Source organism: Colossoma macropomum, unplaced genomic scaffold (genome assembly GCF_904425465.1).
Source record: "Colossoma macropomum unplaced genomic scaffold, Colossoma_macropomum, whole genome shotgun sequence".
NCBI lineage: Eukaryota > Metazoa > Chordata > Actinopteri > Characiformes > Serrasalmidae > Colossoma > Colossoma macropomum.
Genome location: NW_023494802.1, coordinates 37,891,463 through 37,913,393, shown reverse-complemented (window position 1 = coordinate 37,913,393; position 21,931 = coordinate 37,891,463). Strand labels below are relative to the sequence as shown.

The window sequence follows — 21,931 nt, the reverse complement described above, 5'->3', positions numbered from 1 at the left end:
CCTAGAAAAAATACATAATAAGTAAATAAACAAACAAAAAATAAATAAATACTTTTAATAGCGAGAGCTCACCCAACAGCAAAAACAAAAAGGCTACCAACTCTGTTCTTATGTATACCAAAAAGCAAATGCAAAGACTGGTCTCTGCTCCTTAACTACTGTGCCTATATATTGGGTTAATAGATTCTCGAGGATGTATGAGTGAATTCATTATGTGCCATCTCATTTTAGTGTTATGCCCTACCTACACACCGGCTCTCTGTAAGACCACTATGAATTTACAACAAAAAGAAAGCCTCTCTGAGACACTCAGTCCATTTACACAGTAACATCTGGTATTTTAAAAAACAAGCAAAAGCATGTTTTAACCTGGGATAGTTCACTTTTAGGAAAATCTCAAGACTGCTTTGGAGCCTCTACAGAAGAATCTGAAAGTCTTAGATGAAGCTAAACAAGACTATGACCAAACAGCAGCTCACATTAAGGTGAGACATCATCTTGAATTGTGAAACATGTTTCTAAGGTCATGTTTCTGATGAGTGTCCACTTCTCCTGTAGGTGGTAAATGCTTGTAGATCATCTGTTAGAGTTTGTGTTTCCTAATGGTCTCTCATTCCAGACGCAGGCCCAGCACACAGAGAGGCAGATAAAGGAGGAGTTTGAGAAGCTTCACCAGTTTCTAAGAGATGAAGAAGCAGCAAGGATAGCTGCACTGAAGGAGGAAGAGGAGCAGAAGAGTCAGATGATGAGGAGGAAGATTGAGGAGTTGAATGGAGAAATATCAGCTCTTTCAGACACAATCAGAAACATAGAGAAGGAAATGGAAGCTGAGGACGTTCTGTTCTTACAGGTTCTGTTCTCTCTTACTCTCTCTTTCATTCATGCACACAAACCAGAAATAGTATAGATTGAAGAGAAATGGTCATATTAAAAACTTTCAGACCGGCGCAGCAGCAACGATTTTTTGTTCCCATTTAAAATAAAGCTTTTATGATAAAAATAGCTGAAATTTGATTCAAACTACATCAGTGACTCTCTTCTCTCTTTGTTTCCATTCAGAGGGTGAAGTCTACGATGAAACAGTAAGTCTGTGTCTTCATGTTTGTAAAAGCATTTAGGTGACTTTTAAATCTTCAGTATGCAGTGTATACAGTATAACAGAAGAATAGTTCTAGTGGAGTCAATGAGGAATATTACATTTTAACATTCATTTAAATGATTTATGATAATCTGCATTTTAACTCAAGACAATAAATGAAATAAAACACAGTGATATTAAGTCAAATAAATTACAGGCTGTAAAGTTTCTACAGTGATATATTTCACACAATCTTCTATTTTCAGAGCTCAGCTCACACCAAAGGCTCTGATCAATGTTGTGAAACACCTTTCCAACCTGAAGTTCAGAGTGTGGGAGAACATGCAGGAGATTCTCCAGTACAGTAAGTTCTGTTTCTCTTAAAGTCTTTATCAGATATTATGAAGGATTACTGAAGGTTCAACTGCCAAAAAGCATTCTTCTGTTGTTACAATGTCAAGCTTGTTACAATAGAAGAGCCCGCTTAAGCATATAATTGTTTGATTAAAAATCCAATTTATTTAGCAGAGGAATTTAGATTAATAATAGATGTAATGTGTGCTTTAGAAACCTGAAGTAAAGGGAAGAAACTGCAAAGATCTATCATGATGTTTCATTGTGTTCTCTCTCCTCAGCCCCTGTTACTCTGGACCCCAACACTGCACATCCAGCCCTCCACCTGTCTGATGATTTCACTGCTGTAGAATACAGATACACAGATTCATCACTTCCTGATAATCCAGAGAGATTTGATGTGCGGCCATATGTTGTGGGTTCTGAGGGTTTTAACTCAGGGACACACTGCTGGGACGTCCAGGTTGGAGACAGTGATAACTGGAGGCTGGGTGTGATAACAGAGTCTGTAACAAGAAAAGGAGACTCTGTCTGGTATTCAGTGTGGGGTCTAGATAACAATAAAGACAGTAATACACTCTGCATACGCTGTCCAGGACAGCCAGATTACTATGACACTCCTAAAGAGAAGCTGCAGAAGGTCAGAGTGCAGCTGGACTGGGACAGGGGGAAAGTGACCTTCACTGATCTTCTAACTAACAAACACCTGCACACCATAACACACACTTTCACTGAGAGAGTTTTACCCTTTTTTGGTAATGGGATTGGTCATCTGAGGATCATACCAGTGAAGACGTCAATAACAGTGGAAACAAATGTTTAATTTATGCATTTTTTAATTCAATCATTATTTTTGTAATTTATGTAAAACACCACATTTTAGTCATAAAAGTATCACTATCCTAGCCTTAAATACTTAAAAGTATGAAAAAATGATAACACAGCAAAGCACTAACAGTCAGCAGTAAGCTCTCTGTGTCCTGCATGTCTTCAAAGTGTGTTACAGAGAAGGCATCAGGCTTAGCATCACGATAGCAATGACCATCACAAGACCCCCTGTGTGGACAGATACTCTTAAGTGCATTTCTTAAAGCTTCAAGTCTCCTGCTGGCTATAAGTCTCCTGCTCTCTGGCAAATTATTAATGATAAGAAATGAACAGACACCCAATCTATAATCAAACACTAAATCAAATGCCTCTCATTTCTTAATCTAACCATAAAAATTACTCTGTCTCTGTTAGGGTCAATGTATAACTCAAACATGATTTCCATTCAGCACTGTCAGCATAATTAATACTAAACTCCCTACAACTTGATAGGTATTTTGTGGTCTTTGAATTGTAACCCAGTTTCATTAATCTACGTTACTGAGTTGATCCTTGATCATGTGTAACCGTTTTCATTTAATCATATCTTTTTTTCTAGAAATATGAAATCGATAAGTTCCTTTGAATTAGGGTTCCAACCTTATATATCTACTTTCCTTTCAAGTCTTAATGTGTTTTTTTAGAAGTAGAATTATAATGTTTGTAGCTTGTGTGACTAATATATATAAGTACTTTAAACATAGTAGAGTTTCTGCCATCATATCTACAGAAATATTGGTGATAACTGGGTAATGTAACCAGCATTTATTTTACTCTTACTTATCCTGTAGCTTTCCACTTTTTGCTTTGTTTAGACATTATAGTATTGATTAATACTAACTTTGGAATTATGTTTCTTTGGAAAATCATTTTCTCTCCTTATTAATCATGTTCCTAATAAGTAGCTTTATGTAACCATAGTGTGAAATTAGAATACTTTCATATGTACTAATCTGTGAGCTCAGTAGTGTTCTTGTAACCGTTACTATTGAAACAGTAATGTTTATATATTATAATTACATGCATATAATGTTCTTTTACTTAAGTAATAACATCACTCAGAATATCTAAAGCTATTGTGTGACACAACTTGAGCAGCCAGCAGACAAAGACATTGCATATTCATTATAAATAGAGCGCAAAAACCGTTTCCCCACCTTGACTTCATCTCTCAGAGTTCCGGTCTTAACTAATAACTGGAAACCCAGGAAGTCAGCAGTCCGTTAGAGTTTAAGTCACAAAGAGAGAGAGAGACAGCATGACCATGAAGAAGAACAAGACCTCTCCAAAAAAAAAGCACTTTATTCTGTAGATTGTCTTTGTTTCATGTCTCAGTTTGTCACATCTTTGTTCGGTTTATTTTGGTTTCGTTCACTCGGTAATCTTGAAGAAGTGTGTTTATTCAGTGAATTTCATATCTCCAGTTTTATCTGCATGACTGTTAATCTACCATTTCCTGCCTATATACCTTTAGTAATCTTCATCTTGTACTTATATACCTTTATCAGTAAATGACCCTTTAATAAAGTTATTCCTTGTGTTTCTGTGTATGTATTTATCTCTATTTAACTGATAGATCACTGTCCAAACCCCAACCTGAGATTAATCTAAGTAGCTGTGTTTTATGGTGAGTGGGAAAATAGATGGTTTAAGTAGCCGTGTCTCGCTACATGTAAGAGTCATGGAGTTAACTGTTTAATCTTTAACTGCTGTCATGATCTTTAACTGATTGTCAGCTCCTCATGTGTCTGACTCATTTGAAATTCTTGGTCTGGACCATCAGCTGTCCTGTATTCAAAATAGAGCAAGGCCATAACCCCTTTGAGGTTAAAACATGCAGTGAATTTCAACACTGTGTTTTTGTGCAAAATAAAAAGATTGTGTTTCTGTTAACTAGTGACACAACATGCAGGAATCCAAACCAGATCTTCAACAAGGCAGAGACGGCAAAGAACCAGCAAAATGTCAAACACTTGTCAAAACAAGCACTATTGCTACCACAATACTAAACAATCTCTGTCATGATTTGATGTAGACTGTCAAGTATGTCCAGTGTCCAGTTACTTTTGTCTCATATGAGTTTATTTAGATACCTAGCAAGGTCGGAGTGAATGGCTGACATTAGTAGGCCAGTTAGCTCAGTATCAGTCCTTACCTTCCGTTTGAGTGGCTCTGATAATGTGCAAATTTATCATGGACAACTGAGCTCACTGATGTCACTGATGTAAATTTTCAACAAACAAGGACACAAAGTGTCAAAGCACATCATTAGTCTGTCTGGACACACACATTAGTTACCAGAGCAGCAGTACCCCCCCTTCTTAGCCCCCCCCATCTTGTTAACCATGTGGAGTGAGTGAGTGAGTGAGGGAGTGAGTTATAGGCCAGTCCATGAGGTGCTTTGCATCTGAAAACACGAACCAGCAAATTTCAAATCTACTGAATAAACTATACAGCCAAAATAATGCCACCAAGGTTACAAGGCAACCCACCCCTTCTCTTACTGATTGTGTAGTGAGCTGCTTTCACATTCCAAACACACCGTGTGCACTTCCATGCATTGCCATGTCGACTGGGTGGGCGGGACCCTGGCTTTCATTTTGAAAGTAGTTATGGGAATTTTCTAAATCTGAGCTGGAATGCTGTTCTCAACTTTTAGTCTTTTCCACCCCTGATTGCCAAGGTGTCACGAGATGCATGCAAGGGTCGTGGAGATAATGGGGGAAGTCTAAACTGTTGATCCTTTACTCTTGATCTTTAACCAGTCCTCGGCTCCTCTGTCTGAATCAGCTGAAATCCTCATGGTGGATCAAAATGCCCTGTATTCAAAAATGGAGTGAAATATTAATTGTTGTCTCCCTTTATAGCTTCACTCTTTTGGGGTTGAAATATGTGATTTTACAGATTTTAAGCTAAACTAATTTAACTGCTTGGGGGTGAATCATAACATCATGTTTTACTCCTGTCTGAGTTTTTTTTTTTATTATTATTATATTTGTTTTATAGCTTTGGTTTTTCACTTTCAGTGTCAGCATTACTGTGTGATTAATATAAGAGATTAAATTTTGATTGACTGATTAAGGCAATGAAAACACTGAGAAGATACTTGAAATATTGGAGCAGAAGTTGTACAGTGTGATGGACAGAGCTGAGAGGTCGGTTGTGGTTTGATTTGCTTGTTAACATTCAAGTTGAAAAAAATATTATACATTCTGATTTTTTTATTTAGTTGTTATTATTATTATTATTATTATTGTTGTTGTAGTTTTTGATAATTGATTCAGGCACTTTATTAACATTTCTATTTGAATTTCTGTAAAATTGGTTTCATTGGTTTGTTTATTGTGCAGAATTTTAGAAAGTGTTTTTCGAAACAAATGAAAAACATTTGATCTTAAAATAACAAACTATATTTCACTTCTGAAATGTTTGTAATGAAGCTGCAGGCAGATCCTGATAGTCTCATATATAAGTCTGCTTATACTGGGAGTTTCTGTATCAGTATAATATCAATATCAGCTGTGATTTCTGATGTACTGATCTTTTCTCTCACAGCTTCCTCCATCCTCTTCCTTTCACATGATCCTTCTGATCCTACATTTACTTACATGAATAAGATTCTTTAATAAAGATGTCTGACAGTCTGTGCTACTTTATACTGGTTTAGTTCTAATGAATAAATGGTTTTACAATCTCTTCACTGTCAGCATTTAAAGAATCATTATGTGGAGTTTAGAACAGCAGTTGCTGCCATCTAGTGTAGAAAGCACACAGTTAGAATTGAGCATCTGACTGACTCCTCCTTTTTCAAAGCTCCTCCTCCTCTACACTTCCTACACTTGGAGGAAGTGAATCTCATACTGTCTCTCTGATCTTCATTCTGCTTTCACTTCACTCAGAGACACCAATGAGGAGCTTTTAAACAGTGACTGTATGTGTTTGTTTCTTGATGTGTGATTCTGAAAGGAGCTAAAACTCACTCAGTGGGTTGAAGGGCTACGGTGGCTGATTCTCAACTGTGCTGCTCTGATCATTACAGACGTCCTAAAAGTGAAAGTGGAGTTTGGACTAAAGGAGCCGTTACAGAGAAACAGCACAGCAGCAGTTGGAGGAAATGGCTGCTAGAAACCCTCTTTCAGAAGAAGAGCTTTCGTGTCCTGTGTGCTGTGAAATCTTCAGGGATCCTGTTGTTCTGTCGTGCAGCCACAGTGTGTGTAAAACCTGCCTGCAGAAGTTCTGGGAAACTAAGGAGTCTCGAGAATGTCCAGTTTGTAGAAGAAGATCCTCTAAAGATCATCCTCCCATTAGCCTTACACTGAAGAACCTTTGTGAGTCTTTTCTAGAGAGCAGGAGTCAGAGATCTTCAGCAGGGTCTGAGGTGCTCTGCATTCTGCACAATGAGAAACTCAAACTCTTCTGTCTGGATGATCAGCAGCCTGTGTGTGTGGTGTGTCATCTGTCAAAGACGCACAAAAATCATGACTGCTGTCCAATAGATGAAGCTGTGACAGACATTAAGGTAAGATACTTATTCTGCTATTTTATTTTCCTAAATGTAGTTTAACAAAAAATATATGAGCTACAGTTTTTCTCACATGAGTAAAATCCTATCTTGCCAAACTAGTTGAAGTCTGATATTGGGTGTGGTTCCTGCATACAAAATATGGATGAATCATCAAATTTTCAGTTATATTTACTGATCTACACATATTCTTCAATATTATATACTCTAAAATAAAAGCCTAAGTTTCCATCAGACCTAAATAAAAAGGAAGAGCAGGAATATGCTGTAAGTAATTCCACATCTGGCCACCAGAGGTCTCTCTCTCTGGAGTACTAGCCCTGCTTCCAGGATCAAGCTTCCGTAATCAGTCTCACTATATATACTCCCCAAACTCAGCCAGTTGGCGTGAAGTATTGCCACTTCTGCTGTCTGACTACTGAGTGTTTGTCTTGTTTTTCTCTCTGGAGTTTTGAACCTCTGCCTGTCTTTTTTGGAATCTGCCTTTGCTTTTTTATCCTTTTTGCATTGTCTGGCTGAGCCATTGGACTTGATCTACTGTTATGACCTTTTTGATCAGCCTATTCTACTACAAATGTTGGACTGCCCTGTTAATAAACCTGCAAATGGATCCCTCACAACTCTCTGAGTCTGCATTGTCATACATGTCAATCAGGCAACCTAGACAGAACAATAAATCCCGTTCGAACATTTTCCCAAATCAACCATTTCACCTAATACCATAACAAGAAGTCACCCTGTATCAAATATGGTGCTATAAAATCCACACAGACTCTTAAAAATGCCAGATTACTAATAATACATTAAAAGACAAGCAAAGGCACACAATAACCTGTGATTGTTCACTTTCAGAATAAACTCAAGTCTGCTTTGGAGCCTCTACAGAAGAATCTGAAAGTCTTAGAGGAATTTAAACGAGACTATGACCAAACAGCAGCTCACATTAAGGTGAAACATCATCTTGAATTGTGAAACATGTTGCTGAGGTCATGTTTCTGATGAGTGTCCACTTCTCCTGTAGGTGGTAAATGCTTGTAGATCATCTGTTAGAGTTTGTGTTTCCTAATGGTCTCTCATTCCAGACGCAGGCCCAGCACACAGAGAGGCAGATAAAGGAGGAGTTTGAGAAGCTTCACCAGTTTCTAAGAGATGAGGAAGCAGCAAGGATAGCTGCACTGAAGGAGGAAGAGGAGCAGAAGAGTCAGATGATTAGGAGGAAGATTGAGGAGATGAATGGAGAAATATCAGCTCTTTCAAACACAATCAGACACATAGAGAAGGAAATGGAAGCTGAGGACGTTCTGTTCTTACAGGTGACAATCACTTATTTGGTGTTTGAAGAAAGTAATGCAGCAACTCAGCTACTGAGATTGTTAGTGTTTTCTTATATGTGTTTAACTGCTGAGGAAGGAGCTTTTAAAATTTTTTATTTAACCCTGATTCTCTTCTCTCCTTCTTCCCACTCAGAACTTAAAGTCTACAATGAAACAGTGAGTTTAATATATTTGCGTTTAACAAATTGTTTGTAAAATCAAATCAGACTTTTAAATGTTTAGTATTTAGTTTATACAACAGCAGAATAAAAACAATTGAAATCAATGAAAGGCATTACATTTTAACATTCATTTAAATGAGATAATCTGTATACAGTGTTATAACATGCTGCTCGGAATGTTTTTTCATGTTCAGAGTCGAGTTCACACCAACGGATCCAGAGAAGACATCAGGAGCTCTGATCAATGTAGTGAAACACCTTTCCAACCTGAAGTTCAGAGTGTGGGAGAACATGCAGGAGATTCTCCAGTACAGTAAGTTCTGTTTCTCTTAACTGAGTAAGTAGATACTATCAGGTTTTGGAGAGCTGAAAATTAAACGCTTAGAGCCCAAAGCCCGTTTTGCAGGTGAGTGCACAGCTGCCTTCTAGCCTTCATAACTTCAGCTGCAGTTTACCAAGAAATCTGTCTATAGAACAAATCAAACAATAATTTAAAATCACACAACGGCAATCAATTCTGCAAAGTTAGATGATTTCAAGTATTTAACTCCAGCGCTGGATTACTGTATACTCAAAACTATGAACAGTCCATTTTATTTCCACTGACTTTTAAATCAGTATAATTAACAGAGAAATTTAGACCTTAGAGAAACTTATATGGAAGCACATCAGTAATAAAATAAAAAATGAATAAAATGAACATGTAACATGCAAAATGCCAGTTTATTTGTATTTCTCACTCACATATGCAACATTGAGCTCAAAATGAAGATTCAAATTCAATACAGCGATTTTAATTTGCCATTGGATATACTAGTTTTGACATTTGAGTTATTATAAGATTTAGATGTTTTATGAATAGCTTTATTTATATTAAAATCCATTTCCAGAACTGCATATTTTGCTTAATGTGTTTTATGCAATAATTGTGCCAAAATGATAATTAAAATGTAATTTATCTTATTTGCATTTTAACTCTCTAAGGAGAACATTAAGCTAGAAAGAGGGCAGTATTCAAATGTACATAGGAAACAGTGCCTCTCCTCTTTGCAATTACATACTCTCATACTGCGCTCATTCTGTGGCGAAATGCCTTTAAAAATGCATTAGGCCAGATTGCATTTACATTTTCATAGACTTGATCCTGTCAATCATGCTGTCAGGGTGGGGCCAACAGTGCGCTCAGCGGAAAGACTTTTTCTAAGAACTTTTTCTAAAGTGTTAATACAAGTATACCAAATGGCAAATTAAAATTGCAGTGTAGAATATGAATTTTCATTTTGCACTCAAAATTGCTTATGTGAGTTGGAAATATAAACCCTAACATACAAACACATTTCCATGTTAAAACTTACATTTTCATTTTTAATTTTCACACTGATATGATTCCATAGATTTAATGTGTCTCCTAGAAAGTAAAAGTAAAGGCATGAAACTGCAAAATTTACATGAACACACTAACATTATGTTTGATTGTGTTCTCTCTCCTCAGCCCCTGTTACTCTGGACCCCAACACTGCACATCCAGACCTCCACCTGTCTGATGATCTCACTGCTGTAGAAAACAGAAACCAGAGATCATCACTTCCTGATAATCCAGAGAGATTTGATGAGTATCCATGTGTTTTGGGTTCTGAGGGTTTTAACTCAGGGACACATTGCTGGGACGTCCAGGTTGGAGACAGTGATTACTGGCAACTGGGTGTGATAACAGAGTCTGGAACAAAAAAAGGAAACTCTTTCTGGGGTTCAGTGTGGAGGCTGGGCTGCACTAAAAGCAGGGATAAAATCTGTATGTACCGCACAGGACAGTCAGATCTCTTCCTCCCACCTAACAAGAAGCTGCAGAGGGTCAGAGTGCAGCTGGACTGGGACAGGGGGAAAGTGACCTTCACTGATCTTCTAACCAACACACACCTGCACACTATAACACACACTTTCACTGAGAGAGTTTTACCATATTTCTATAATTTGTCTGTTCATCCTCTGAGGATCTTACCAGTGAAGACGTCAGTAACAGTGGAACAGCACAGTTAAAGTTGATGCTGCTTAGAATTAACATTTATTCGGGTAGTGAGTGTCTGAATTATGATCATAAGAATATGTCACTACATGTATATTTTAAATAATGTGTTTGTACCATTCCATCCTAACATGTCTGTGTGGAAATAAAATGCTGATTTAAAGTGTCATAGAGTGACTCCTGATATCAGTACAACATTAGAAACAGTTATGTAACAGTTATTGCAATTTTAATCTGATTGTAAATATGATTATTATTGCTTAAACTAAAGAGGAGGTCAGGGTAACTTGGATTTTGTTTAAAGTCTACAGACCAATGCAGGGAAGAGACAGACACTCGTGCCAAGGATGCTTCAACGAAAGTAACTTTATTTGCTAAATATGACACTACTGTTGGATAACTTGGTTAATAAACAAAAGAAAAGAAATAAAAAAACAAGGGAATGGCTCAGGTAATGTAACTTACTTCACAGTGTAAAATGGTATGCAAAGGTGGCTGAGGGTGCTCCTTGGGAAAGCGACTCGGGCCTTAAGGACAAAGGATCTATAGGGCAACCTAAACTAGCATATATCTAAAAGAGAATTCTTATCGAATAAAATAGCGTCGAACCTTGACTGCACAAATGAAAGATAGCCAGCCTTACTTTGAAGTCGGGAGACAGGACTGCGGTTCCTCTGAGATGGGTTGCTTGAGGATCGGCTGGACCTCGCACGCTAGGCGTTTCTTCGCTGGCCCTGGAATCTTGGTGGGACTTTGCACGGCTGAAACGCTGCAGTTGATGACCGACTTCGGCGTCTCGCCTGCCCGAGGATGAAGCTTGGATCCAGGGCAGTCTTCTGGCGAGGATTCAGTTCGCCGGTCGAGGCGCGGCTCTGGCTGGGCTTCAGAGTCTCTGGGCTTCTTCTTAAGGCTGGAGAGTGCAGTCAAATTTCGAGGCTGATAACCTGAATCACTACCTATCTTTGTCAGAGCTGAAACTTGAAGAAATTCCTTACTTGGTCATATAAAGAAATCTTCTCTTTCTTCTCTAAGGTTGGGTTAAACTTAAAGGTATAAACAAAAGACAAACTACATGAACAACAAAATATCCAGATCTGACTTAAGCGTTCTAAACTTCTAAACTTTCTTTCTAACCACTGTTGGCACAGACTTATGGAAGTTCCTTCTTCTTGTCTGGAACGCGAGCTCGAACTAACTGGAACGGGCGTGCGCGGCGGTTTTACCCGGCTGTTGGCCCCTCCCTTCAGGGGTGGAGTGAAGGTGGTGATAGGTTCTCTTACCTAGCAGGTAATTAGCTATTCCTAGTTCTCTATTCTGATTGGGGGTGGTTTCTCTGTGAGTGCCTTCCCAGGGAACTCCTTTCTTTGTTCCCTCTAGATTTGAAAAGTTTAGTTAGATTTAAATCAATACAGTTTCAGATCATTGAATTAAGTTCCAAAATCCACACAGACAATTAACATTTGTGCGTCAACCTACAGTTCTTATCCACATTACCTGAAAACAGCTATTGTAAAGGCAGAAATAGTCTTACAGGTAACCCTTTGGGTGTCTTTTCATGGCAGGAGATTTACCACAGTAAAATCATCACTTCAAAGAATAAAATCAAGTGAACGAGAATAGTAAAATAGAAGGCTAGATATAATGAGTGAAAAGAAAACCTAGGTGCATGCTTAGTGTTCTAAAACCACTACTTTAAATGGTTATTTCAGTAACTTTCAGACACTACACATTCCTAACGTCTGGTAAAAGAAAGGAGAATACACACTTTAAGTAACTGGGTACACAAATACAAACATTATCTCTTGCAAATTAGATAGGATTGATAGTCAAACATGCATATCAATGAGTGTTTCTGGGGTCCTTTGTGAGCAACAGTCCTTAGGTGGTGATGTGGTAATTCTTGTTTTCACACCTTGGGGTGCTGTGGCTCCATGTTGAGATCCTCAGGGGATTTAGAAAGTTTTTAATTCTCAGTTCAGATTGTCGTAGGAGCCCCGTTCTTGGTATGTTTAGTTTAGTTAAAATGAGTCCTAACGAATGGTTGCAGTTTGGAGTGGATATATACCTTAGAAATGTACTTTCTGTTACTTAAAGCTAAAGTTGTCCACAGGACTTTGGAGAGCCATTTGCCACATTCCAGAGGGGGGTGCTCTGTTGCCCCCTGGGTCAAGGGAGAGGGGTGCTGGTTCTTGATTCAGCCGTAAATTTGACTGAGTTTGGGCTTGGGGAGTGTTAAGTCGACAGATTTACACTTTCAACTCCAGACTCGCTGGAGCCAAAAGGCCCTTAGCTTTTGGGTAACACTCATCTTGAAGTAAAGTTTCAGCCAGTGTTCGCTACAGTTATTTGAGTGAGATTTCACTCATTTTCAGTGTAGATTTTATTTCTCTATCATCCTGCATTTTTCTCCATCATTAGATCTTTAAAACTCTACTTTGGTTCAGAGATTAATAGTTTGCTGTGTGAAATAAACTGCATTATATTAAAAACTGTGCAGCTGAATGCATGTTGTGTACTCAATATTTTCCCATATATCATCATTTAAATCACATTTTATTTCTACTCAAGAATGTGAAGAGTCTTCACTTTACTCAGTAACATTTAGTCACTAATTCTTTTCATCTGTTTACTTTGGTGAAAGCATCTGTTTTGATTAGTCACATTTCTGACATCTTCTATCTTCACTACTTAGTTTTTTAGTCGTTTGTCTTTTCTTTGTTTTTGAGCTGCTATTTTTTTTTTACTTCTACTCAAATTGTTTTTGGAAAAAGTATGTAAATACTTAAAAGTATAAAAAAGTATTCTGCGGCAGGAAGCCCTCATTTATTGTGATTAGGGTGATGTGGAAAGTAACTTTTAAAAATTTTTAACCCCTGAAAATGTCAGGCATTTACATACTAAGGCTTATTATTCTGTAACTACAGGGACTTCAATGCAAACTGGTTGAGATATTCTTAGATTCTAGAAGTGTGTAATAAATATGACCTGCTAAAGGGGGTTAATATAATAAAATAATAGACATATTGTTGTCAGTTTATTTCTAATAATGCATTGAACGTAGATATTTGAATTTCTATATTTAATATATTCTCGATATTTTTAAATAAAAAAATTATCATAAGAAAGTTGATAAATTAAAGTGTCTAATCTAATTTTTAAACTTTTAAATTTTAGTAACTATTGTTCTTTCAACAAGCTTGGAAACTCCTCATTGTCTACAAACCCCATTTCTGGAAAAGTGAGGACATTTTGTAAAATGCAATAAAATCAAATCTGTGATTTCTTAATTCTCTTGAACTTTTATTTAACTGACAAAAGTCTAAAAAACGTAATAATTTGGCTGATCAACTTGATTGTATTTTGCACGTATAAAAAATGGAATTTAATGCCTGAAGACACTCCAAAAAAGTTGGGACAGGACAAAAAAAAAACATTGAAATGTTAGTTGAATATTGTTTTCATACACTGTTTTGAAATATGCTATAATAAGCAGATGAACTGGTAACAAGGGAGGGCATGATAATTAGGTATAAAAGGAGCTTACAACAAAAGGCTCAGCCTTTGAAAGCAAAGATGGGTCGTGGCTTATCACTTTGTGCTGAACTTCATGAGAGAATTGTCAAATAAAAATGTTCAAAATTTCCCTCTCAAGATTCAGGGACTGTTGACTGTGCGTGTGTGTCCTTTTAGCCTTCAGACAGCATCGCATGAGAAACCATCATGCTACAGTGTTAATACAGCCACGTGAGCTCGGGAGGACTGTTGTCTGCCGCGGCATCAAAAACTGAATCTTTATCACACATTGAGAAAGCCAGACATCAGTTTTATTTGGGGGAGCATCAGTGCTCATGGCATGGGTGACTTGCATATGTGCAAAGGTACCACTGACACAGAGGTGTATGTTAGGATTTGAGAGAGACATATGCTGCCATCAAGATGATGTCCATTATTATTTCTGTAAGACAACACCAGGCCTCATTCTGCACGTTACAACAGCCTGGCCTCATGAACACATAGAGTGTGTGCGTGACTGGCCTGTCTGCAGTCCAGATCATTTAGATGGAAAATTTAGATCTTTTAGTTAAAGCCTTACTACTCCATGTATATTTCCTCAGATGAAAGCAGCACCATTCATCATTTTAATTCAGATTATTAAATGTGGAAATAACATTATTGTTACTTTGATGCGAATCTTTCTACAAAATCATCTAAAACGTCTTTATTCTTCAATTTTCCTTGTGAGTGCACTATATAAACTCTGATCCATAACAAAGAAGCCGGCCATAGACATTACATACAGTAAAGATACTGTTGTCCAATTGTAAAATAAGTACTACTCATATTCCTTCTGTTTAAAATTCGTCACTTAAGTACATCACCTTTAAAGTTGTTGATAAGTGTGTGGACACCAGCTGAATGATTGGACCCATGTCTAAAGTAAGATTAATAGCTAGTAGGTTTGGATGTGAAATCTACTGGTAAGCTAGAAACAAACTACATTAGAAACAAGGCAGCAAATTAATTTCCAAAGCATGGGTACAGAGGGCTACGTTGACTGTTAACTGATGTTAACAGAACATATTTCATATTTTGAGACACTAAATACAGTCCTTTTTTGTTAATTGTGTTTTTCATCCATTTTCTTAAAAGGTTATAGCTCATAGCATCCTCAAGGCCATAAATGCAAACTATGTTTCATTGACTCTCTGACTCTCTTAATCTTGTTATTATCGCATAGGCCTACTGCCCTGCTGGGTCTTGTTTTGTTTGCTTCTGTGTGATTGATTCAGAAGCCCTAAATGGTAAGCCTGGAAAAAGTGCAATTTTCCTGTTTGTGTAACATACAAAAAACAAAAGACATTCTAATCACTTGTACAACTTCACTCATCAAAAAACCTTCCCACTTATTCTTTGGGTATGAGGAGAAATTACTGGGGAGCTAGCTGGCTAACAATCAACATGTTATACCAGCTTCGACCACAAGGAGGCGATTGAACAAAGTGCCACTTCAGAAGCATCTACAGAACAGGCTGTTATACAGATACAGGTGAGTGAAGTTGTTCAGTGGATCTTTTTTATAAATATTAATTATAATAGCTCTTTCTGATCATATATACATATATATATATATATATATATATATATATATATATATATATATATATATATATATATATATATCATATGTATATCAGATTCTAGCTACCTAAATGGGCTGGGATAGAATGCATCTATAATACATGCTAATAATTTCTTCTGAAGCTGTTATAATTAAATAAACAAATCTGTACATTTGTTTCACACTAATGACATATATTAACATATCGCTCTTTGGAATGGTGTTGCACTTGAGCAACGAACCATTTTTTTGGTTTGTTACACAGCCTTTAGATTTTTGTTACGAGACATGTCTCTGTCCAATAAGATGAGGGGTAGAAGTGGGTTTGACATTTCACCTTGGGGTTGAGCAATCCTTTCAGGAACCAGCTGCATGGGACACAAAACCAGCAAGTTGTCAGATATATTGCATTTTTTTTATGTTTAAATTGAAATTACTTTACAAATATGAATATGCAAAGAAGTATATTTGGTTGTTTTAAAGACATGTTTTGTTTTCACTTAATAAAACAGTGTTTTTTGTTTGTTGCCTCAGGGCAACATTATGCAGCTAGACTACGTTTATTAGGGCAATCATGTTAAAGTAGTGGTTCTCAGCTCTGGTTCGGGGACCTCCTGCCCTGCATGTTTTAGGTGCCTTCCTGCTCCAACACACTGAATTCAAATGATCAGCTTTTCATCAAGCAGCTGCAGCAGTGAATGCCAGTTCAATAGGGGGTCCCCAGGACCAGGACTGAGAACCACAATGTCAGGTTTTGAGAGCATTGAGTGATGAGATGTGTAAATATGACAATAGTCAAACCATACACTAATATTTACAGAAAACACAAGAACATTTTATGGGGGGAAGGAATGTGATCGGGCAGTTAGGGTCATTCCTTCTGACAGTGAGGACAGTAAGCTTGATTAGAGTGACAGTAAGGAAGAATGGACCCCAGAATCAGGTTTGAGAAACAGCTAGGAGGTCAGGGGTCAGTTAAGGGGCAGCAGGTCAAGCGATATGTGCTGTGTGTGGGTGAAACAGTCCATTTTGAATGAATTGTTTCTGTGAAGTCACAAGAACCAGCTAATTTGTATATATCAACCTACTCAATCAGTTTATAATAGTTTAGCTCCGCCCATTCACACTGAAGTTATAAGTAGTGTTTCAGCCTGGACTGCTTTTTTAATAGCACACAATACAGGACAGCCAATCGGAGCTGAGCTCATTTGCATGTCTAAGTCTGAAAAGAAACAGATTCAGCCTGGTAACAAATACAACCTGTTTAATTCTAAGTGATAAAGACAGTTTGGAAAATGTTCTTGTTTTTGGTACATAAAACCACACACACATCACCAGAGCACCTCAGGGAGAAAGAAAGAAAAGGACAAGGGCTTCATCCACAAAGCAGTGCCTTAGGACTTACTGAATATTAGCATTTAGCATGACCTGGGAAGCACCATAGAGTTTACATAGAGGAAAGTGAACCACCAGGATGTACAGTCTCACAGTTTTAATTACAACAAAATAAGCAAAACATGTCAAGACTTCCAGGATTACATCTTAGGAGAAAAAAACGTGGACGGTTGGACAGACAGATGGACCAACAGATAGACAGAGTCATTTCTATAGGAGAACCTTCATTTCATGAGCTCCTAAATATATTGTAGCATCTCCAAGCATATTAATATTACTCTTATGCTGCCCCACCTTAGTTTGATCAGGAAAGCTGGTCAGTGTCTGCAGATGGAACCGGTTATTCCACAGTTAAACAGAGGCAAGTCACTGCACAACTCTGAGATCAGCAGGTCTGTGGCCTGTGGGCAACAGATTCAAGATCATGTAACACTGACACTCAGGCTTTTACAACACTGACTATGGGTTGAAATCTAGTTGCTGATGTCACCAAATGAGGACTGCAGTTACACATTACAGAAGTAATGAGTTTCCTCTCTGCGTTATAAACTGATATACTCTTAATGACTACATGGATTTCGTACAAAGATGGTTGTTGTTCTTGACAGATTTACTTACAAGAGAAAAAGAGTGATTCTTGAATGTCAGCCTTGTCTAATGTTGTATTGCAAGAACGTTCAATGAATAAACCTCACATTCTTTTCCTGTCTAACATTTCTTCCCTACGTTCCTTTACCTATAGTTAATCATTCCTTACACAAACTACCTGTTGAAACTCAAACTGTAAATGTCATTCTACCTTCCCCTATCTGGGACATATTTGATATATACTAATATCTAATGAGTCTATTCTTTTGCTTTCTTTTTCTGAAAGGAATTAAACTCATACCAAAGGACAACAGGGACTGGTTGTGAATGTGTACACGGCTTTAAAATAAGGTAACACTTACTAAACTGCTGTGTGACTAGTTATTTTAATACTTAAAGTCTTTGCACTACATCAGTTGGAAAGGAACTCAGTTGTGTTGTGTTTTTAGGGATTGTGTGTGATTTTATGGATTTTTGTTAGATCCATGGGGCCCACGATCAGGTTAAAATGCCTCTATCCAGTGAAAAAACATTGTGTTCTCCCTCCTCAGTCCCTGTTACTCTGAACCTCAGCACTGTACATCCAAGACTCCACTTGTCTGATGATCTTAACTCAAGGACACACTGGGACATCCAAGTTTACATGCACTCAATAATCCGATAATTGCAGAAAATCTGATTTTGTCAGTAATCCGATCAACACGTTTACATGCTCTTGAGTAATCAGATAATGGGGAAACTCGGGGTCTACATGAGTCAGGCAGTAATCAGATTTCTGCTTTCAGGTAACTGTAGAAATCCGATTATGATCAGATTATTGAGTGCATGTAAACATACTCAGTGTTGAGAGAAAAACTGGTTTCAATAACAGAGTCTGAACTCGTAAAGGTAACTACAAGGTCTTCAGTGCAAACTGGTTGAGCTGTTCTTAGGTTATAGAAGTGTGTAATTAAACTTTGGGCCCACCAATATGACCTGGCCATTTAGAGAAAGTGCAGAGAGTCAGAGTGCAGCTGATTTGCTCTTCACTTACTTAACTGTGCTCAAATGGAAAAAAAAAACAAAAATTTAAAATAAATGAGTCTGTTTGGTTAATATCCTGGGTGCTCCAGCAACCCAACGCGACCCAGAAGGATAAGCGGTTTAGATGATGTGTGTGTGTGTGTGTGTGTGGTGTGTGTGTGTGTGTGTGTGTGTTTGGTTAATTGATTGACTAAGCAATTCAGTGGGTAATTACTTTCCACACAGTCTCAGTTGCTGTTGGATATCTTTTTTTCCTTCAATAAATGAAATGATCATTTAAAAATGTATTTTGTGTTCAATAAACAAAGTTAGCATTTAGAAACTACATGAACAAACAGATTGGGACATCTACACATCACACCTACAGGAGCTTTTATGACATCCCATTCTAAATTCACAGGCATTAATATGGAGTTGGTCCCATTTTTGCAACTATAACAGCTTCCTCTGAGAACTTTCTACAAGATTTTGGAGAATGTCTGTGGGAATCTTTGCTCATTCATCCAGAAGAGCATTTGTGAGGTCAGACACTGATGTTGGACGAGAGGGCCTGGCTCACAATCTCTGTTCTAGTTCATCCCCAAAGGTGTTTGATTACAGTTGTCACAGTGCAGTCAGGCAGGTAATGTTCTCCTGGCATTCACCAATCCCAGACTCATTGGGCGAAAGGCAGGAAACACTCTGGACAGGTCGCCAGTGCATCGCAGTCTCACACACACACACACACACACACACACACACACACCTAGGGGAAGTTTAGTATCTCTAACTGGCCTGACTGCATGGCTTTGGACTGTGGGAGGAAACTAGAGTACCCAAAAGAAACCCATACAGGGAGAACATGCACTCCATGCAGAAAGGACCCTGGTCACCCAGTCGAGGAATTAAAAACTCTATTTAAAAGCTTTGAATTTCTCAGGTAATCTTTGTCTTATATTAAATTTTATTATAAAAATGTTTTGCAAATGTGCAAATATAGAATAAATCAATGGGCCAAATTCTAGAACAGTTAAGACATCATAACTTAAAAATAACGTATGTGGGATTATGCAGGGATCAATAATGTGTTTTGAAAGTGATAGAGAGACACTCACTACACATGGATTGTATATACTGTTGCGAATGACACACACTCCTGGGCAAAAAATAAATAAATAAAAAGTAAAAAAAATGGCAAACATTTAGCTTTAATGGTCTTAACAACAAACCATTAAACAAATAGATAAAGTTACTTTCCTCTGATTTCTTTAAATGTTAAAGTTTTCTGTAAATTTTAAGACGAGCTTTACAGAAAGAAGAGTCAGTGTTTTTCCACTCAGCACTGATGGCTTCAAAACAGCTGAAAAACACTGCCGAGCTGGTTTGTGTTTAATGTGAGAACAAATATTCTCTATAGTGTTTTAATCTGGACTCTCGCCAGGCCAAAACCATCAGTGAAAACAATTAGATTTTAGGCTTGGCCCATTTTTCTGCCCAGGAGTGTACATGTAAAGGTTCTTACAAAAAATGTTTATCAACTTTAAGAAAATGATCTTGGCTAATTTAGTTGTACATGAACAGTTCCCATCTACTTGTTCAGCTCCTCCCTCTCCAAAGCCCCTCCTCCCTTCTGCAATCCAATTCTGCAAGAAACTGAAACTCATACTGCCTGATTCTTTGATCCTCATTCCAGCTTACCTCGGCAGAAAGACAGCGATACATACTCTTTTCTAACAACTCTTTTTTCATTCTTTATTAACATGGTGAGATAAAGGACTGCAGTGGCTGATTCTGAACACTTCTGCTGTGCTCAGTGCAGAAATCCATAAACTGTGAGTGACGTTTGGACAAAAGAAGCCATTAAAAAAGAGATCATCAGCTGTTGGAGACAATGACATCTAAACGCTCTCTAACAGAGGAGGATCTTTCATGCTGTGTGTGCTGTGACATCTTCAGGGATCCTGTTGTTCTGTCGTGTAGCCACAGTGTGTGTAAAACCTGTCTGCAGCAGGGAAACTAAGACCTCTTGAGAATGTCCAGTGTGTAAAAGAAGATCCTCTAAAGATTAGCCTCCTATTAATCTTGCACTGAAGAACCTTTGTGAGGCTCTTCTAGAGAGCAGGAGTCAGAGATCTTCAGCAGGGTCTGAGGTGCTCTGCATTCTGCACAATGAGAAACTCAGACTCTTCTGTCTGGATGATCAGCAGCCTGTGTGTGTGGTGTGTCAGACTTCAAAGAAACACAAAGATCACAAATTTTGTCCAATAGAAGAAGCTGTGACTGACTGTAAGGTATGAAAGTAACTCTGCTCATTTTGTCTTTTTCTTTTTTGATACTTTTTGTATTGAATACCAGTTACTTTTTAAACAGGCTAGATAAAGTCAGTGGGTATTCTTTCTTAGACAGGCTTCATTCCAACACTAATTGTCTATTTTATGAGGTCCACATACCACGTTTGTGCAATTTGTAGTCCCACAGTTTCAGCTTGTAGTCCATCTGTTTCTCTGCGTAGTGTGTCAGCTTTCCTTTCCCCCATTCACAAGTGGTCAGAACCCCAACCGGGTCACCACTGAGTAGGTGTTATTTGTATGGTGGATCATTCTCAGCACTGCAGTTGTACTGACATGCTTGCTTTCAGTTTTCAGGAAATCTGCTGGGATATTTTTCCATGTTTCTTGTAAACACATGCAGAGTTCAGTCGTAGTAAGTTGATTGCATTTTCTGCTCAGGTGTCAAAGTAATCCCAAACACATTCATGTGATGTTGAGGTCTGAATTCTGGGGTGGCCAGTCTTCAGCAGTTTCATTGTCTGAATATTCAAATCTTTTCTGTCCATTTTTTTTTCTCAGTAAGGGCTTCTTGACAGCTACACATCCTTTCAGACCCATAGCACTGAGTTGTATTCTCACAGTGGAAGGATGGACAGAAACGCCTTATTCAGATCTGAAACAAAAGTGGAGCTTGATTTTCTCCTCTTTTTAAGCCGAAGTGCTGCAGCAGATGGTGAGTAATTAGATAACATCAGCTTCTTTTAATGATCAGCAATCATCAGCAAATCAGAGCAACAACTAAATATTACATCACTTCCTAACTATATTCCAGCAGCTTGTAGATTCCACCTGCTGGCTGCAGTCTGGATGAGACGCGGCATTCCTAGTTCTTCCATCACTCTAGTGTCATAGGGTCACTAAATTTCTTGGCTTTAGGGAAAATTGCAAGGTATTTCTCACCCACACATTGGAACCTAGCAGCGAGTGCAGCATGCTTTCAATCAGTGTATGCCTTCATTCTTTGCTGGTGGTGAGATACTAGCAGTGGAAACAGAGCAGTAGATAAGGGTGGTACCACCTATAGAGACACTTGAAGTTGTAGCACAATACACATGCACAAAGTCAGTGACTGCAGTTTTCTAAGACTGGTTCTGCTGGATAGCTTGCTGGATTGTATGTTTAAGCATAAGGCTGAACCATTCAGTGGCTTCGTTGGCA

At 38.0% G+C, this 21,931-nt stretch overlaps 2 protein-coding genes across 2 annotated transcripts; both read left to right on the top strand.

Annotated features, from left to right (window-relative positions):
* Window positions 1-522: 522 nt before the first annotated feature.
* LOC118823038 (tripartite motif-containing protein 35-like) lies at window positions 523-2,570 on the top strand. Its single transcript, XM_036592416.1, has 4 exons — window positions 523-850; window positions 1,060-1,082; window positions 1,345-1,442; window positions 1,714-2,570. The coding sequence occupies exons 1-4, from the start codon at window positions 566-568 to the stop codon at window positions 2,253-2,255; spliced, it is 948 nt and encodes a 315-aa protein (XP_036448309.1). The 5' UTR covers window positions 523-565; the 3' UTR covers window positions 2,256-2,570.
* A 3,553-nt stretch (window positions 2,571-6,123) lies between these two features.
* LOC118823022 (tripartite motif-containing protein 35-like) lies at window positions 6,124-10,363 on the top strand. Its single transcript, XM_036592389.1, has 6 exons — window positions 6,124-6,818; window positions 7,674-7,769; window positions 7,904-8,134; window positions 8,289-8,311; window positions 8,511-8,629; window positions 9,809-10,363. Exons 1-6 carry the CDS (start codon window positions 6,414-6,416, stop codon window positions 10,351-10,353), a joined length of 1,419 nt encoding a protein of 472 aa, XP_036448282.1. The 5' UTR covers window positions 6,124-6,413; the 3' UTR covers window positions 10,354-10,363.
* The last annotated feature ends 11,568 nt before the right edge of the window (window positions 10,364-21,931 follow it).